At 43.9% G+C, this 20,103-nt stretch overlaps 1 protein-coding gene across 1 annotated transcript in view; it reads left to right on the forward strand.

Moving 5' to 3' along the window:
* LOC146808453 (transient receptor potential cation channel subfamily M member 2-like) overlaps positions 1-20,103 on the forward strand; it is a 2,757,229-nt gene that overhangs the window by 1,567,715 nt on the left and 1,169,411 nt on the right. Inside the window, exon 18 of the mRNA XM_085623562.1 lies at positions 19,957-20,075. Within this exon, the coding sequence (XP_085479688.1) occupies positions 19,957-20,075 (119 nt within the window). The remainder of the gene's footprint in view (positions 1-19,956; positions 20,076-20,103) is intronic.

Consider the following 20,103-nt stretch of genomic DNA (forward strand, 5'->3'; position numbering starts at 1 on the left):
CGAACCTTGAGCTGCAGAGAGTACTTCGGGAGACCCCTGAAGAGTTATTAACGGTAGATGGCAAACCTTTGAAATCTCGTTTAATTACGGAGCAAACAGTTAGTCTTGTTGACCTTGATGGTAGCTAATGAAAGACATATGGATGAATTATCTTTGAATATCATTGAGGCCCATCAGTACGAGGTTATTTTGGGTATGCTATGGCTGTGTCACCACAACCCCACTATAAACTGGAGAACAAAATCGATACAGTTCCTTTCAGATGAATGTAAAAGTAATTTAGTTCCCATTCCGCTCTCACCGGCTGCGGCTTTGATACATCCATTCGTGGTGGCCACTGCTGCAGAGAAGGAAACCATATTACCCTTAGAGTATTCCCAGTTTAAGGATGTTTTTTGCGAGACTCAGGCTGAACAGCTGCTCCCTCATAGGGAGTACGATTGTAGAATAGACCTGGTGGAGGGAGCATCGATCCCGGCATGCAGAGTGTACGCGTTGTCTGTGCCAGAGACCAAACACTTGGGAGAATACCTGGATCATTATTTGGAGATAGACTTTATCAGACCTTCAAGGTCACCGGCTGCCTATCCTCTGTTTTTTATATCTAAGGCCAATGGAGATTTGAAGGCATGTGTGGATTATCGTCAATTGAATAAAAATACTTTGAGGAATAGATATCCTTTACCCCTCATTTCTGTGTTGCTTGATCAGGTGAGAGAGGCCAAGATCTACACAAGGTTAGATTTGAGAGGCGCGTACCATTTGGTGCGTGTCAGAGAAGGCGATGAGTGAAAGACAGCCTTCATGACTCGTTATGGATTGTTCGAGTATATTGTCATGCCGTTCGGCCTCTGCAATGCCCCGGCGGCATTTCAGTATTTCTTGAACGATGTCTTGAAGGAATTTGTAGACCTGTTCGTTGTCGTATATATTGACGACATCCTCATCTATTCCGACACGGTTGAAAGGCATGCAAGCCACGTCTGTAGAGTGTTGTCCCAGTTGCATGCACATCGATTAGTTCGTAAATTTAACAAATGCGAGTTTGGTGTGGAACAAGTGGAGTTTCTGGGAGTGATGCTTTGCCCAGATGGTCTGCACATGGCAGAGAGAAAGATCAAGGCAGTGCAAGAATGGCCAACCCCAAAAAACGTATGAGATGTGCAGTGATTCCTGGGCTTCGCGAACTATTACCGTGGGTTCCTCCTCCATTTCTCCCAAGTAGCAGTCCGGATTTCAAGGCTCCTCAAAAAAGGGGTTCCATTTCAATGGTCAAGTGAAGCTGAAGAAGCTTTTACATTTCTGAAGAGAGCTTTTACCACGGCTCCTGTACTCTCGCACCCTAGGCCAGAACATCCTTTCATGGTAGAGGCTGACGCCTCAGACGAGGCAATTGGAACAATACTGTCACAAAGGAACCAGAACACAGGACAGCTACACCCTGTGGCCTATTTGTCCCAAAAATTAAACTCTGCTGAAAGAAACTACACTATAGCTGAAAAAGTGCTGCTGGCGATAAAGAAAGCCTTTCAGGAATGGAGACAGTATCTGTGGGGGGGCTAGTCAACCTATCACAGTATACACAGACCATAGGAATCTGCAATACATGAAATCCGCTCGTCATCTTTCTCAACGACAGATAAGATGGATGTTGTTTTTCGCAGAATACAACTTTGTTATTACTTTCAGACCTGAGGTGGAGAACCGCAAAGCCGATTCTCTGTCTCGACAGGAAACGATGGATAATCCCAAACAACACAAGGACATAGAATCAATCATTGAACCTGTGTGCTATCCGGGTGGAAAGCTTTTTGGAAACAGTACGAAAACACGCATCCGGTTCAGTATGGGAAGCATGGGCACAGACAGAGACGGAACGCACCGTGAAACAAGGGTTGCCCTTCTACAAGAATAGACTGTATCTTCCCACTATTGAGCTTCAAAAGAAGGCTTTCACGTGGTGTCATGTGTCTCCACTGGCAGGTCATCCAGAAACTCGAAAAACCATTCAGCTGACACAACGCCATTTCTGGTGGAGCTCTTTAAGTCGTAATGTAACGTCCTGGGAGGCAAGGTATGAAGAATGTGCCAGAGCAAAGACCGAGAACATCCGGATGAAGGGAAAGCTCATAACCACATGCCCACACCGGATCGTCCATGGCAAAACATCAGCCTCGACTTTGTCACAGGGTTACCGTTGGAGAAAGGCCATTCGGCTATATTGGTAGTTGTTGATGGACTCACGAAGATGGGGCATTTCATTCCATGTGTGAACCTTCCTACGGCCAGTCAGACAGCACAGTTACTGCTGAGTAACATCATCAGAGCTCATGGAATACCTGAAGTGATTGTGTCTGATGGGGGCCCCAATTCATAGTTAGATTCTGGAAGATATGGTGCAAGGCTCTGCACATAGACTCTTTGTTATCCACGAGTTTTCACCCGCAGACCGACGGACAGACAGAACTGCTAAATCAATTCCTTAAGAAGTACCTCAGATGTTATGAGAAGGAAGCACAAGAATCATGGGTTGACTTATTGTGGATGGCGGAATTGGCGTACAACAATGCCTGGCACTGTTCTGTCGGGGTGTCTCCCTTCCGTGCAAACTTTTATTATGATGCTCGTATATTGCCTGCCACCATTCCTGAGGATGTTGCAAATCAGCACATGGTATTGTCTCAAGTGAGGAAGTTACACGCTGTGCACCGTAAAGTTAAAGCCCACCTGGTACAGGCCAAGCAGACTTATAAGAAGTGGAAAGATCACCACAGAAGTGATGGGCCTCAGTATCAGTTGGAGGACAAAGTGTGGTTGTCCACCAAGAACATACGTTTCAAGCAGCGGGGTGTATTCCACCCTAGGTTCATTGGGCCTTACACCATTGTTAGACAAGTGAATCCTGTTACATACAAGTTGAAACTGCCTGGTTCTTTGCGTATCCACCCTGTGTTTCACTGCAATCTCCTAAAACCTGCTTTAGGAGCGAGTAGGCATGCTCCACCGCCTGTAATGCGTGATGGGGGACTGGAATACGAGGTTAAGTGTGTTAAGGATTCCAAGCTGCGAAGAGGTGTGCTGTGGTACCTGGTGTTGTGGAAAGGATATGCGGCGGAAGATGACACGTGGGAACCCTGTCATAATGTGCATGCTCCGACGGCCGTTTGCTCTTTCCACAGACGGTTTCCCATGAAGCCTGGACCTAGGAGGCGCTAGGCGAGGGGGACCTACTATCAGGGATTGGGCGTAGCTACGCCTGCTTCCACGATACCTTGAGACTACATTTCCCATGATGCCTTAATGGGAGGGGTATATAGACGCTGCACGCGTACAGGCCGGCGCGCGTAATTCTGTTTTGGACTCGGGTCTTTTCCTCGGCTGAGGGAGAGACGGAAAGGAGGAAAAAGTCGTTACCTGCCGCCGTTTAAACTTGCTCGTTTATCGACCACATTCGGAGGGGATCTGTTCGTGAGTACGCCTTTGGAACATTTGATCCGCCGAACTTAGGAGGCTACTCGAGTTTGTTGGTAAGACGGCTGTTTGTCATTGCCATAGCAGAATACTGCGGATACTATTGCCGTTTATGGTGTCTGAAGATTTCTCGGAGGGAAAGGAGGAACATATCGGAGAACATAGTGGAGTACTGCGGTGAAGCAACCTCGTACTTCTGTGTATGTCAATTTACGTCTTGTTCGTATTTTGGAAGGCTACTGAACCAAGGCTGAATAGGCAACAGTGTATGGCAGTACTTGGGGGAACTTTGTGTGATACTTCACTCTTTGATTCACATAGCGGAATACCGTGAGGAGGAAACCGTGTATTACCGTTTATGTGTTGGAACACAGTCACAGAAAAGGTCTTAAGAAGAATCACTTTTCTTGCGACCTTGGATTATACTAAGTGATCATAAACGCTACTTGGGAATCTTTTCTTCATTTACCTTAACCCTGCCTTTCCTGCAATTGTGTCAAAACCTGGGGTATGTTTGAGGAGTGTGTCATAGCATATGTGTTGACCGCTTACGTATGGTACATTGTCCTAAAGGTTATTAGTTTTCTGTTTTCACGTCTATTGTTTATCTAAATGGCGCTTGATGGTTTCCACAAGAGAGATATAGACTGCAATATTTTGTACCAGGTATATATTACTCTAGCGAGACAACATTGAGAGTAGATATTCTTTTGACTCTGTTTATATCTGTATTATTTTGTTGTTACAGGTTCTAATCCCCTGCTGTCCCTTCCCTATCCTTTTCCCACGCCTGATCCCTCGAACACCCTGTATACCTATAGGGGTATTGGTGATATCAGGAGGTGGACCTTTTCTTGCTGCAGCTGGATCCTGCGGAGCGTAATCTGACAGTTTCAGCACTTGGTCTGGAATCGCCACACTCGGGGCAGAATCTCCACACTCGGGCGGAGATCAGTCCTGAGTGTGGAGATTCTGCCCCGAATGCGGAGATTCCACTCCGAGTGCGGAGCTTTTACTCCTAGTGTGGAATGGAATCTACCTACTGGGGGGGGACCTGACCACAGTGTAAAAACTCTGCAGTCATATAGATACTACTCGTAACCGAAAAGTAGTACATTTAGAAATTTGGTCTAACATTGTAAATAAAAAGTCTAATTTTAGCTTTGTGAACTGGGCCCACAATCTTCAAAAAGCAATATTGGATTTGGAAGACCATAACAGGCGTGGCAATATACGTCTCTTTGGCATTCCTGAAATATCAGAAGAAAAAGACCAAACTACCTGCATACGTTTTCTGGAAGCTTGAATACCGAAATTGACTGGTCTTTCCTTCAAAAAAGAATTTGAATTGGAAGGGCTCAAAGAATTCAGCATCACCCCTTATCAAAAGGGGAACCTCCAGGACAAGACCCTTGCTATGTACGCCTCTCACATACCAATAAGTGGACTTGATTATCCAATATACCAAAAAGAACAATCATATCCTTTGGTAGGGAAAGAAAGTCTATATTTCTCAAGAGATTTTTAGATATGAGACCTAGACTAAGAGCCAGACAAATTGTATTTTCCTTTACAGGTTCATCTTGCTTCAGGATCTCCTTTAACGGCTCGTTGTATTTCTTTCAAACTGACTTAATATGTAAGAGATTACAAGATGACTTGGATGACTCTTGAATGGAGACTCACGTTAGTGAGGCTTAATCATTTTATCCAACACTTCTCCACTTGCTAAACAAGTCTACATATGTCCAATATGAGTCGTACCCCATTGAGTTTTTTCTTCACCTGTTATCTACTAATGGAACATTTACTAGGCACCTGGCGTCATCGTCTTTCTGTTAGTGGGTCCATGATGTGACATATCAGGTGATATATACTGTAACAACTGTAAGTTTTGCAGTGTGCAAGCTTTTAATTGTTGACACAACAGTACACTATCAGCATGTCTCCGTTCTAGTATCTGTTATTATAATGAATGGCTATGTTTGATGTTTTTGTTCACCAATGGAGAATATTCTCCTCTTTCCCCATGTTGCCTTTCTTTGTAGGTTAGGTTGGACGGGGCTGGGGATATAGTTTTGTTCCTGTTTGTATTATTGCTTATATTTCTCATAATGGTTGGTGTCTATGGATATGACTGGACCCCACTCACTCTACCTTCTTATTTTACTCCTTGTTTTACGAATATGCGATTTGATTTTATTGCTGACATGACAAGGTGTTCCAATTGTGCCGTCATGCAAAGATTAAGGAAACAAATGTCATAATGGTCCTCTAATTGGCTCTTTCATCCTATTGTTTATACATAATGGCTTGTGATCTATAGAGTCGAGGGTCTATTTACCATCTTGCATATTACGGTTTCCTATTGTGGTTAGGACATCTCCTTGATCCCATATGGATATACCAACTAATCATCTAAATATTATTTCCTTTAACACAAAAGGCCTAAACCACCCTATGAAATGAAGCAAAATCATAGATTATATAGACAGATTGAAAAGGGATATTATTCTCTTACAAGAGTGAAAAATAGACCAGAAAGTATCCCTATCTATACACTCTAAATGGGTGAGTGACATACTTTTTTCTACTGCTGATGGCAAGAAAAATGGAGTATTGATGTTGCTACACAAGATATCACATGTGTCGGTTATTGACCATACTACTTATACGAAAGGCAGATGTATAATTGCAAAGCTTCTTACGGACAAGGAAGAGTTTTATGCTATAAACATATAGAGCCCAATTCACAGAACTAACTGAAGACAAAATCCTAAATTTACTACCATTTTGGTATTCACAGAAGGCACCTACTCATTTCGGTATTCACAGAAGTTAGGACTCCTAACTTTAGGACTCCTAAATGCCTTCTGTGAATACCGAAAGTCTTACATTTAGGATTTTTCTCAATTTAGGAGTATTAAAGTTAGGACAGCCTAGAATACACAATGCCTCACTGCAAGTCAGGTTTCCCAAGGAGATACCCAGTCAGGGGGGCCCAAAAGTCCTTTGGACTCGAGGCCTCAGGCAACTCTTCAGCATGCACACCCAACTGATCCTTGCAATATATCAAATCGCGAATCCACCTCTGGACAGTTGGAACAGTTTTTGCTCCCCAACATTGTGCAACTGCCCGTTTAGCAAACACAGTAGAGATGGCGACGAGCCGTCTATTGCAGGGCTTGATCTTCTGTACCCATCCCAACAGACACACTTCCGGAACACATTCAACAGTTTCCATGACTACAGCTGTAAGTATGCGCATGACCTTAACCCAGAAGTTGTGCACACCGATGCAACACCAGGCTAGATGCATAAAATCTGCATCCGCCTGACCAGAGTGCACACAACATGCATTGTCGCGCAACCCAGACCTTCGCAACTGTATCGGTGTATAGTAAAGCTGGTGTATGTATTTGAAATGGATCATGCGAAGGTTACAGTTCGCCGTCAGGCGCCCAGTTAATTTACAACAGAGTTTCCAGGAGTCTAAGGAAAAAGCGTCGCCCAAGATTGTCTTCCATTTATTATAGGAAGGGGAGTCGTTTGGATCAGTTTTTCTTAGGGATGTATTATGTAACTTGATAATAAGACCACTACGTTCTGCGCTAACCAGCACCGCCCACAGTGCCAGCAAGGTGCGCGGCTCCTCCGGATATGCTGGGCATACAGCACGGATTGCCTGTCGCACCCGCACATACGTGAAACGGAGTATCATTCTGGCATCACGCTCTCCCTGGAAGTCCGACAGCGAGCGAAAGCGACCCTGGCTATACAAGTCTCCCAAACGTCTAATTCCTACTTCACTAAGCACCTTCAGGGCCGCAGGCTCCTGATCCGCCGATATACCCGGATGTGCAGCGAGGGGGAGCGTTATAAATATTCCAGATTCGCCCTTTTAGCTAGAGTTTTCCATGTCCAGGCTATGCAGTGCACTGGGCTGATCTCACCGCGTGAACCTCCCGCTCCACCAGACAGGGCCGCAGCAGTCAGAGACATCAGAAGCACCGAATCTGTCTCAATAGCTGCATGTGGCTGAAATTTCGGAGGCAAATACCAAAAGTGAGCGTACTGTGCCTGCGCGCATAAATAGTATAACCTCAAATCAGGGGCTTCGAATCCACCAAATTCAAACGGATGAACCAGCACACTCTAGCTGCAGCAGGGTTTCTTGCCCCCCCCACACAAACGTCAACATGGTCGACTGCAGCGTATTGAACAACATTCAGGCGAATGGGAATGTTAGCAAACAAGTTAAGCAGCTTGGGCAAAAAGGTCATTTTTATGACCGCGATGCGGTCAGCGAGTGAGAGAGGGAGTTTGGCCCAGCGCTCGGCCCGTTCCGTGATGGCGGAGACCGCACAACCGTAATTTGCAGTGATCACATTATTCGGGTCCCTGTGCAGCCACACGCCCAGATACTTCACGGGCTCAGTCGACCACTTCAGGGGGAATTCGAGATCTATCTCCCTAGTGCCTGCTGTGAGAGGGAACACAGTGGATTTAGCCCAGTTGATGCCCAGACCAGAATATCTTTCAAATCTGATATATTCACGCAGCAATTCCGATAGATGTATAGCAGGATCCCGGACGTAAAGTAACATATCATCTGCGTACAGCGACACCACTAGTGGTCGCTGTCGAAATCGCAAAGCTGCCCCTGCATGACACTGATGCAGCTTACAAGCAAGTGGCTCCAGAGCCAATGCAAAAAGCATGGGCGACAGGGGGCAACCCTGTCGCGTGCCGCAGTGGATAGAGAACGTATCTGATAGCCAACCATTAACACGTATCCGAGCCATCGGCGCATTATATAATAGATATATCAATTTTTGAAAAAACGGCAGTAGGCCCATTCGTAACAAGATGGCGAACATGTAGTCCCACTGAAGCGAATCGAACGCCTTGGCGGCGTCTAAAAGGATCGTCACTGCCTGAACATCTTGCTTGGAGTAGTGTAGTGTAGAAAAGACAGTACGGAGAATATGCGACGTGGAACGAGAGGGCACAAACCCCGACTGGTCCGGAAGCACGAGTTTTGGGATCAATGGCTGGAGTCTGGTAGCTATCATCTTAGCCAAGATTTTGGCATCTATGTTTATAATAGAGCACGGTTGGTAGGAGTCACAGGTGTTTGAAGCCTTATCAGGCTTCAGAAAAAGCACCAGGAGGGCCTCCGTAAGAGATTTAGGCAAAGCGCCAGAGTCATACGCCTCCGTAAAAACCTCTAACACCCGGGGCAAGCTCGTCAACATATGCCTTATAGAACTCACTGGGGAGTCCATCCAATCCCGCCGCTTTACAGGTGGAGAGGGACATTATAGCTAACTTCACATCTTCTACATCAAAGGGCTGTGTGATATATTCGCGTTGTGCCGAGGACAACCAACTGAGAGTCACGTCCTCTGAGTACTTATTAATGTCTGCGGTAGGGGGCGAGTTGCGCTTACTATACAGATGTGAATAAATGTCCAGCACCACCCTACTTATCCCCAAGGTATCATAATGTGCCACTCCCTCCTCGTCCAGCTGTTCGGTGATGTGAGCCTGGCTGCGCAGCGCCGCTAATTTCTGAGCTAACGATCGGCTAGGACGTCCACTTTCTCCATAAAACCGAGCAGTGCTTCGACGGGATCTATGTAACATTTCCTGGTCTACCGTTTCGTTATGCTCTGTAGCGAGCTCGCGAACCTTAGAGAGATGCTCGGGGGCGTGATTCAGGACATATTCACGCTCTAGCTCAAAAATTTCCGCTGCAAGCTTACCAATTTGGCGCCGCAGGTCCTTCAAAACCCCAGCCTGCGCACCAATACATACCCCTCTAATCGTAACCTTGAAGGCCTCCTACAGTACTCCCACGTTTTCGACCGTTCCCACATTATCCTTAAAATAGTTATGTATGGCTTCACCCACAGTTTGTTTAAATACCGGATCAGTCAGGGACGAAGGTTGCAATGTCCATGAAAAGGAGACCTAGCATAGTCGGACACTTGTAGCTCAATAAGTACAGGTGAATGGTCAGACAGAGTTCTGGCCAAATGCTGAACATCAACCACATAAGGACATATAGCCTCCGACATAAGCCAATAGTCCAGGCGAGACCAAGTGCCATGCACAGTGGAGATAAGTGTGTGTTCCCTGACACCAGAGTTTCTCGTACGCCAAATGTCATGCAAATTGCCAGCATCCATTATACCCAGGAGAGCGTCAGCAGATGACCTGTGTCACACCACCTCAGAAACCTCTCTATCCAACGCCACATTCAAGTAGGTATTAAAATCCCCACCCCACATAATGTCATCAGTAGGGAAAGCGGAAATGCGGTGCCACACATCATCAAAAAAGGGGCGATCATCCGCGTTAGGGCCATACACATTTACCAGAAGGACATTCATTTCTCCAATCGTCCTGTGCACTATAGCCAGTCGACCCTGCTCATCCACGTCCGTTCCAAGTATCAACACCCCAGCTTTCTGCTGAGCCCTGCCCGATTTCCGCGACTCGAAATGTGAGGCGGGGCTGTAACTTGTCCGGCTTCCCCATTGTTAGTGACAGAGAGTGCAAGACACCAAGAACTGCCCAGGAATATTCCAAAGTATCAATTCTCGGGCAAATGGATTGGTAGTGTAGTGCAGCGTAAATCCTATATGTCAGCTACCATCAGATCGACATACTCACACCATATACAAAATGTGATACTCCTAGGGCAGTAAGGGGGCCATAGATTCAAAGTAGGCTCGGATGCAGGCCCACTGCAACTCAACAGTTCTCCAGAGATCCAAAGGTTTAGGCTTCCAGATGACAGGTAAATATCCACAAGCTCAACAATTACCAGCCGCAGGTCATTGACGGCAAGAACGCCCTCAGGCTCCCCCACAGTCCGACCAGGCGGAGCGCCAAGGGAAAGACAAGCAAGTCAGTACCACAAGTGAATTCAAGGAGCAGTTATTCGTGGGCACAGAGCCACAGGCATCCAACCAGGCCCCCACAGTATACGCACCAGGCTCAGTTCATGTACTCTGCACCGTAGATCGCAAGTGTGCAGCGTTATGCACTTAGGGTCTCAGGCCAACAGAAAGATGAGCATAGGGCTGCGTACACCAGCCTGCCTCCCTGGGGCCGACAGTGCCTCACGACAGCTCAATCCGTCATCGAGCGCCAGGCAGCACACATCACGGGGCCCGCAGCACCAGCCTCATAAAGCAGGGGACCAGGGGCCGGCCAGGACATGAAGAGCAGTACTCCCAGCCGCCCTGCCGCACCAGACACAGCTCTCAGGTGTTCCCCAAGGCGAGGGATCTCCAAGCGGCGAATAAAGGCAGGCCCGCTCTAACCCCGCATGCATACCACAGGCAGCGGGCCATGACCCAGAGCCCCGGCACGCACCCACCTCCACAGCCACGGGCCAAGGCATGGGCCACCCCCACCTACCTCAGCGCACTGCGGGCGCCAAATCACGTCCCCCTCCGGAGCCAGGGATCTCCAACAGGCCTCTCAGCGCCCCACAATCTCGGCATGGATTTCAGGTCAGCAGCACTATATCAGCGAGTAGGCTGCCACGAGGAGCCGCTGCGTTGCCGTCCCGCAGTAACAGGTCAGTCTCTCCGCTTTCACTCAGTAACGGCAGCACCCGGGGCAGCCGGCCAACTCAGTCATAGGATGCAGGTGCAGGTGACACAGGATCGCCACTACCTCCCACAGTGCGCCAGTTACTGGTCGGGCTCCGTCCGTATTCCGCCTAGACCGCCATCTTGCACTCGTCGGTCAGCATGGCACACTCCGTCGATTTTCACTGCACCACCGCACTCGCCAGGCTCGCCTTCAAGCGCATTCTGTAGCAGAGATAACACTACACCCCGGGCTGCAAAGTAGAAGCTTGGATGCCTCTATATGTTGCTGATATTGGGCGGATTGCGGATCAGGATTTAATACTTTATTTCTATTTTCAAAAACAACGAATTCTTACATACAGTATGTAGTCAAAGCATTTCGCACACATTGAAATGAATAGATATGTATCTCACACATTGTAAATTTATAAACTTCAATTCTCACATGTTTAGGTGTAGGACAATCATATCTGAGAAGGAGAAGCAGTCCAACCTGTACATTCCATGAGGGTCACATGTAGTGCAGAGCAGCCCCCCCCCCCCCCCCCCCAAATTAGCATATTTTTAACTTGGAAAAATGATATCTCTTTGTGGTTATAAGTTTCAAATTCAAATTTAAGTTTATTATGTTTTGGCTCTCAAAGAGGGCCACATAAAATAAAGACACAATTATACAACAATACTTACAATAAAATCACAGACAAACAGTTGAGAAGAAGATACATCATATACACTGGTCAGACAATTGACAGATATTTCTCTATATTTCATTCAATAAATATTTAAAAAACCTTTAAAAAAGTTAAAAGCTTTAAAACAGAACATTTCATTTGGAGGACAGTAAAGTGCATGAAAAATAGTGTTTACATTTAAAATTCCTAATTGTAAACAAATAGGTTTCAACCATTTATAACGCAATGGGCGTAAAGCAGGACAGATAAACAGAACGTGATTACGATCCTGTACAGCATTATGACAAAGATTACATATAGGAGATACACCAAACCATTTAGCTAAAAGTTGATTTAGTGGAAGCAAATCTTGTCTTAATAGGTACCATAACCTACGGACTCTGTGGGGGATATTCCATGTGAGGTATTGTTGTGGCAGCTTTAATGTATATGTGTTTAAAAGAAGTTGCCTTTTCGATTTTCCTTGTTGGGCAATCATATCCAATTTATAACTGAGCTCCCAAGATGCATTTTTTAATTTAGACTTTAGTTCAGAGGGAGTAAGTAGGAACAGAGTACTTACATCCAACTCTAACAGAATTACTGCTTCTCTAAAGTTTTTTACTAACAGGGAAAACTCATTGAAATTGCCCAGAAGCTCATTTTTTATGGCTTCCCGTAAGGAATCCTTTTTACCTCTAGCTATGCAAGTTACCCACCTTACCAGAGCTATCAGCCCCTGTACCCAACAACTTCGGAGTCCGAACTCCAATCTACATGAGGATACAGAACAAGCTGTATTAATGGAAGTAATTCTTCTTAATATCTTTCCTTCCATTCTATGTAAAAATCCCCAGTGTTTTAACTCTACTAATTCTAACCCATACAATAAAGTTGCAGGGATCTTTGCCCTAAATACCTCCATAAATAGTGTAAGGTGTCTCTTCCCTGTAGCCTTGTACAAGGAGCATAATCCCATACCATGGGCTAATGCTTTACGCGAGTTATGATCTGTATGGAGTTTCTCACTTAAGTTTGCCGAGATTATTTTACCCAAAAAGGTGTAGGTTTTTACCACCTCTAACTTATGTCCGCCTATGGCCCATCCATAATTTACAGACCTACATTTTTTCTTTCCAAAAATACACATGATTTTACTTTTCGAAGCATTAATCTTCATGAAATTTGCTTCTGCAAATTGATTTAATGCACATAAGCGGTTAGACAAGCCCTTCGGAGTTAAATCTAATATGAGGATATCATCTGCATACATTAAAATTGATACAGGAGACCCTCCAATTATCGGGGCTATCCCACCGCACACTGAAATGGAAGAAGGAAGGTCTGCCGTATAGAGAGAAAACAATATAGGGGCCAATATGCACCCTTGTTTCAGCCCATTAGGTGAGGGAATAGATTGAGACAAACCTCTTTCTCCACCTTGTAATACCTTACACCACGTGTTCGAGTGAAGGGCTTTTACAAGTTCGAGTAAATATAACGGCATCCCTAGAATAGCGAGTTTTCTCCACAGGGTTGGTCGGTCGACCTTATCAAACGCTGTGGAGAAATCAATGAATGCCGCATATATTCCACCACCGCGAACACGTACATATTTATCGACAATCACCTGTAATGCTGTTAAGTTATCAAGTGTACCATGCTCTTTACGGAATCCAGTTTGTTCCAAAGGTAGGATGTCATTCGCTTCCATCCATTCAGAGATTAAAATCAAAAGACATTTTGCAAAAATGTTCCCTATCGAATCTAAAAGAGCAATTAAACGATAGTTCCCAGGGCTATCCCTCTCTCCTTTTTTGAATATCGGGATTAATATACTTCCCCTCCAAGAATTAGGGACTGATCTCTGTAAAAAGCACGCACGGAATACTGGAAGGAGAATCCTACTCCAGGATATAACGTCTTGCTTTATTATAGACATGGGCAGCTCATCCGGGCCCATAGCTCCGGACGCACTCATACTCTTTATCACCGAAGCGATCGTTTTCTCAGATGGGAGCTCTATATTAGGCTGACTATTTAGGGCTGAATCCCAGCTGTCCCCCTCTACATTATTAGAAGCATACAAACTGGATATAAATGATATCCAGACATTTTCAGCAATAGAGATAGGGATAGGGGAAGTTCTTACCCCACAACGTTTCCATATTAGGGTACAGAATGCGCTAGATTTATTAAAGGCCGATGCCTCTCTTAACCTGATCCAGAGAGAATCTTCTTTTTCTCTTTTTAATTTGATTCTAAGTCTAGCTCTCCTTCTTCTTAATAAGGCTAGCTTATACTCATTTTCCTTAGTTCTACTAATGAACGGTTGCCTTACGAGTTTATTTATTTCCTTATTTAGGGGTAATAATAAACTAGGAGGGAGATATGGCTTTTTAGGTTTACTTAATTTCCTAGCTCTCATGGTAAGGGTTTCCTTAAGAGTTTCAAAACATGAAAATTCCCTACCCTGCCAATCATCTAGTTCAAGTAAGGTTTGGGCGAGAATATTTTGTACATCTTTCATAGTGGAAGGGTCCCAGAAACACCTTCCAGACTTGCAATGAATAGAAACACCTTTATTAATTATAGACCATGATTCAGTATCTGGGGTTTGTATTGAAACTATTATATTAATCACATTATGATCGCTCAAACAAGATTGAGAGACCACCATGTCCTGAACATAAGAAAATGAATCATAATCCGTAATTACATAGTCCAGATTGTCTATTTGAAACAGTTCTTTATGAAGTTATCCTCCTTTTAGTATAACTGCACTCTTGTATGTCATACTGTATTGTATTTTAATTGAGGACTACAGTTATACTTTTAAACCAATTTAGTCTTTATGTCCTGCTTGTATAGTTTTCTAGTTTGTTTTCTGTGCTTTTGTTTGTCGTGCTTATAGAGATATTTAAATATGATATTACAATACGAGGCTGTGTTGTTTTTTCCATTTTTGTGTCCCATCTATGTAGCTTCGCAACCCTATCTGTTGGTCTGTCTACCAGTCTTTCTGTTTATTTGCCTGTCTAGCTAATTTTCTGTCTCGCAACCATTACCGCTGTCTACTTGTCGGTCTATGTCCATCTCTCATCTGTCTGTCAATTTATTTGTCTGTCTGTCTGTCTGTCTGTCTGTCTCTCTAATGTACCCTTACAACTCTGTCTATTTCTCTATGTATCTATTGGTCTTTCTTTGCAAATCTGTCTACCTGCCTCCGTAGCTATCAGTCTATCTATCTATCTATCTATCTCAGGTGTCTCCAACCAGTCGATCACGTGAGCTACCAGTAAAAGTCAAAAGTACTTTATTTCCAAGAAATATATTATCATAGAAACAGTAGCTCGTAGAAACCTTCAGAGTAGCTCCAAGACTTGAGTTCATTTTTAATTGAGAACTACAATAAATAACGTTTGAGTTTTCATTTTAAAGTTAAGGAAAGGTTATGTTTATTTTACATTATTATCAGGCTACAGATAGCTGAGCTTAGTAATGAGCAGTGCTTCACTCGGATTTATGACCCATGTGGGTCACAGAGGTTCAGAACTGAAGCTCTGAGGACTTTAACTCTTAAATAAAAAAAAAGCGTTTTCAACACAATAATGGAGCATGAGAACAAAATGATTTTTCTGAATGCTTTTAAATAAAATAAAAATGAAGCGTTGACTTGATGATTAAGTTAACTCTTCATTTTAATGTTCTCACTTTTCAAAGAGTCACATTTACAAACTGCAGGCATCGTGCTCCCACTGGCTGGTAAACATGCTGCCATATTAATAACTGAAATATAAAGCCATTTTTTTAATTGGGAGAAATTTAAAGTGCAGAAAAATGTTTCATCAGGTGCAGAAATGTGTTCCTTACTTTTTTATTTTTAATAATTTTTTTATTGGCATTTTTGTAAGTACAGTACAATAGTAGCAATTTCGATTAGAACATATATTTCATCAATTATATATCTTGTCATGGAGTAGAATTACATCACAGAATATGCCCCACTGAACAGTTCTGGAATGGGGGGTGTTGATACGGATAGATGGGTGAGGCGAGTACTGTGTCCATATAAGGTAGGCTATGAGCTGTACTGGGAGTCGGGCGTTCGCTCTCATTGCCAGCCCTACGCTGTAGTTAGTGCTATGTGTCAGCTAATGATTTAAACTGGAGAAACTGGGGAGATATAACTGGGGTACACCTTGTCTCATGTTATGCCAAGTGGTAGGGGCCGTCTAACTATTGTAGTACTCACTAGGGGGTGGCTGTTCCTAAGAAGAAAGATGAAAAGAAGAAAGACAACCTATTATGGAACTATTGCCTTCTGGCTAGGTCTCTGATTGTGCATGCGCGGGGGGGGGGGAATGGGAAGTCGCATGAAGGGTGATGTGTGTATTGTCCATTCTTGGCATCTAGCCTAGACCCACCCAACGTCTATTCCACAGGGGGACTGCCTTGTGTTGCCGTGGGGTGTGCATGCGCTACTGGGGAGTGGGTAGCCTGGGACCCCGACTCATCTGATGTTTCTTGTGTGAAGGAGTGGAGTAGCATAGCCCACGGCATAGATATAGGTTGCTTACGGGTTCCCTTGCGATCTGAAGTATCTCTTCCTCCACCGCGCCCCATTTTTTAACTGCCCTCACCCCTCACCCATGCTGCTAACGGAGGCACCCCCGGTGCCTTCCAATGCATTGCTATGCACCGCTTAGCTAGAAGGAGCGCCAAGGACACAAAGCGGGTCTCGACTTTCATATTCTTGCGGCATTTGTTAGTGCCTAGTGTGCAGACCTCCCATGGCTGCCAGGAAGATGGCGTGGATTGTGGTCCAGTAGATGCGGAGCGCTGGGAAGTCCCAGAACATGTGTTTAAAGGAAGTGCTGGGTTCTGGGCATTTGGGGCATGTGAAGGACCCATCTGGGTAATATTGCTGGAGCTTCTCGGGGGTGAGGTAGGCGCGGTGCAGTAAATGCAATTGTATGTTTTTGAAGCAGTAATTGCGGGACACTTTTTTAGGGCACTCTAGGGCGCGGGCCCATTCTTTATCATGGAGCTGTCTTTGGAACTCAGTTTCGTATTTTTCCCGGAGGGGCACAAAGGTGAGTGGGTTGAGGGCCCGTATCACTTTGTATATCCAGGTGTCGTCCCGGGCCCATCTACAGTAGTGTGTGCATTACTGGATGTGTAGGGGGTTCTGTATCTATTGTGTGCCACATTCTGCGGCAATCTTCGAGCAGTTGCCCATACATAAGGAATTGTCCTCTGGGGAGTTCCATATCAGCCGCCAATGTAGCAAATGTCTGCAGTTGCCCGTTTAGATGGAGTGAGCCTACTTCTGTAAGTGTGTGCTCTGTCCAGGTTTGGAACATCCGTTCCGTGGTGTGTGCCCGAACTCTGGGCAATCCCACCAGCGGCAGGATGGGTGAGTACATGGGCGCCTCGCAGTTCATCTTATGTATGCGTATCAGGCAAGCACGCGCCACTGTCACCTGCATATCGTGTGATATTCCAGCTTCCAAGATATGTCTCTCCAGCCCAACTTCGACTGGAATTTGGTGTACAAAACCAAACAGTGGAGCGAATGGGAGCCTACGCAAAAAGCTGGCATAAAATCAGACTAGCTGAAAAAGGCACTTTAAATGACCTTCTATGGATAGAATGAACTTCGGAACAACAAATCCCCATCTAATAAATATCTTAAAGATTCAATTGAGAAACTGGGATTAGAGAACCTATGGAACACTTCAGTATCCCACAATGTTTTTAAAAAACTGGCGACAAAAGCAACAAAAAGCATCTCCCTCGCACTGGATAAGGAAATATTGTCAAAACGTACTCATGGATGGACAGTTATAAACAATTATAAAAATGGCAACCCTCAATCCTATCTAAACTTAGGAATAAAGATACATACAAAACAAAAATTCTTGAAGTTAAGATTGGGGGTTGGACCCATAAAAGCATTATTACGTCCATGGAAACGAACTGGACAAAACAGTGAATGTAGATTATGTGGACTAGGTGAAGAGAATATTACCCACATCATCTGTGTATGCGAAAAACTGAAAGACATAAGGGTATCCTTATTAAAACCGTTTTTTATACAGCATGGTGTGAGGACTTGCAGACAAGCAATACTTCTATGTTTTAATCCGACTGTTACTCAATTAAACTGTCGCCTTACAAAAATTTTGGATATTACAGAGAAAAGATTAAATATCCAATTAGATTTGCTAGTGGTCTAACGAAACAGTGATTAGTCTTCGGATGATTTGCAAACTCCTCCTACTTGCACGTTTTAAGAATATTAACCTTTCCACTTTTTATAATTGTATAATATTCTCTGATTTTTAGAAAAGTATTTCTTCTAATTTAAATGTACAGATGTTATATTACTAAGAAACTGTGCTTTTTTTTATTTTGTATGACTACCATATGCAATGATTTTAATTAATTATGCATAATACATTACTTACTTACTCACTGTCACCTGGAGAGGCTTGTTCTGAAGTGGTGTCACCCCTGGCAGCAGCATGCAATTTATGGTTGGGGTCTGGATCTGCCCGGTGACTGTGGTCAGTTTCCCTAGTGCTCGGCCCGCTGTCCAATGTGATACCCATTGAAGTTGGGCGGTGAAGAAGTAAGCCTCAAAGCCCTCCCTAGTACAGGGGCAGCTGCAGTTTGGCGAGGGCAATTTGTCTGTGTTCCGATCTAAATGTGTTCCTTACTATGAACATTTTTTAACAATAGTTTTCTACATTTTTAATTTCTCTCATTTAAAAAAAATGGTTATATGTTGGTGTTGTACATGTAACAGTGCCACATATGGTGAAAGGTGTGTCCTGTGGCAAGTACATGCCACACATGCTCTCAGTCGTCCATAGAAGTATATCCAATCCATTCACACAAATGTTCATACATCTCCACAGACCATGCACTCACGACGCACATGGCATCCCTATCATAATACCCCTAGTCAAAGTATTTTGTTAAAACCATAGTATCGGTCTCCATGGACAATAGGTTAAAAGTCAATAAAACTGAGCAAGAGGGTGTCTCGTAACACCGTGCATGTTACTTGGCCTTCAATAGCTCAAAACAGTTTTCACTGATCAGAAGTAGCTCTCATTACAGAAAAGGTTGGAGACCCCTGATCTAAGCATTCCTCTATCCATACAAGGTTCTCTACGAATGCATCCCTCTCTAGCATCTATCTATGCAACCATCTGTAATTGTACATCTATTTAGCCATGCAAAACTATCCATCTATCTGCACTACCCATCTGTCATTATCAGGCTGTCTATTTATCTATCTTATCAACCCACTCTGTACATAATAGAGGTTTGCAAAAAACTTACAAAAAAGAATTAGCAATTTGCTTTTTATGTCTATTGTTAGCTAAGACCTTTTCATTTTGCTAAACGTGTGTGTATTTCATGGAAGTTATAAGGATTTTCAGCCTCACAGCATCCATTAGTCTGTTTTTGTGTCATTCATATTTTATTTCCACCCACTCCAGCATGCAATATGGGATAACACAACACACTTTTCAGCCTTTGGGTGACTTAACTGTGAGTGACAGCAGGTGGTCCTTTCACTGGACAAAATGATTCCCTACAGTGCCAGGGACTATTATGATAATGTGTGCTATATTTTTGGTCCAAAAATATTTTTGACTTTAGACAGTTTATTTTCCTTTTAATTGATGAGGACACGGCATCTTCCCCAAAACAAGAATTACCCAAGCCAAAAGGCTGCCAGCCAATGCTGGACTTATAAGATTTGCCAATGCTTGTATTTCATGAAGCAGGAAGCACTACCTAAAATGCAACTGGAAAATGCCTTTTGCAAAGCCATTGTTCATGTGTTGTTTCGTGTGCATTGCTTCATCATGTTTGTCTGCAAAAAAAAAACAGGGAAGTATTTTAAACTTTTAAACTTGAGAGCCCTGTTGGTTTTTATTTTTGAGGTAAGAACCGTGTGCCAGCGATAGGTTGCTCATTGAAAGTGTTCCAGATGCTTATTTCCAAATCGGTGTTTGGAGTTGGCATCTCCTACCATCTGCATGCTTTAGGTTATTCGTATTGTTTACTTTTTCACGTGCTGGCTTTCAAACCTGTTTTCTGTGCACAAATAAATGTATAAAACCTGCCACTACTTGTGTTTTGTAATATTAATTGTGGTTTTATATTATTTTCCACAGTGCTTCTATGATGTAGAAGGCGTGGGTTTAAAAAAGAAAGTAAAATTGTACATCCGCGATTTGCAAAACAAGGTGGATGTCTTATGCAGTCTAATCTTTCTAATAGGAGTAATCTGCAGGTTTGTATATTTCATTTCTCTCAAACAT

Source organism: Triturus cristatus, chromosome 8, assembly GCF_964204655.1.
Source record: "Triturus cristatus chromosome 8, aTriCri1.1, whole genome shotgun sequence".
NCBI classification, from domain to species: Eukaryota; Metazoa; Chordata; class Amphibia; order Caudata; family Salamandridae; genus Triturus; species Triturus cristatus.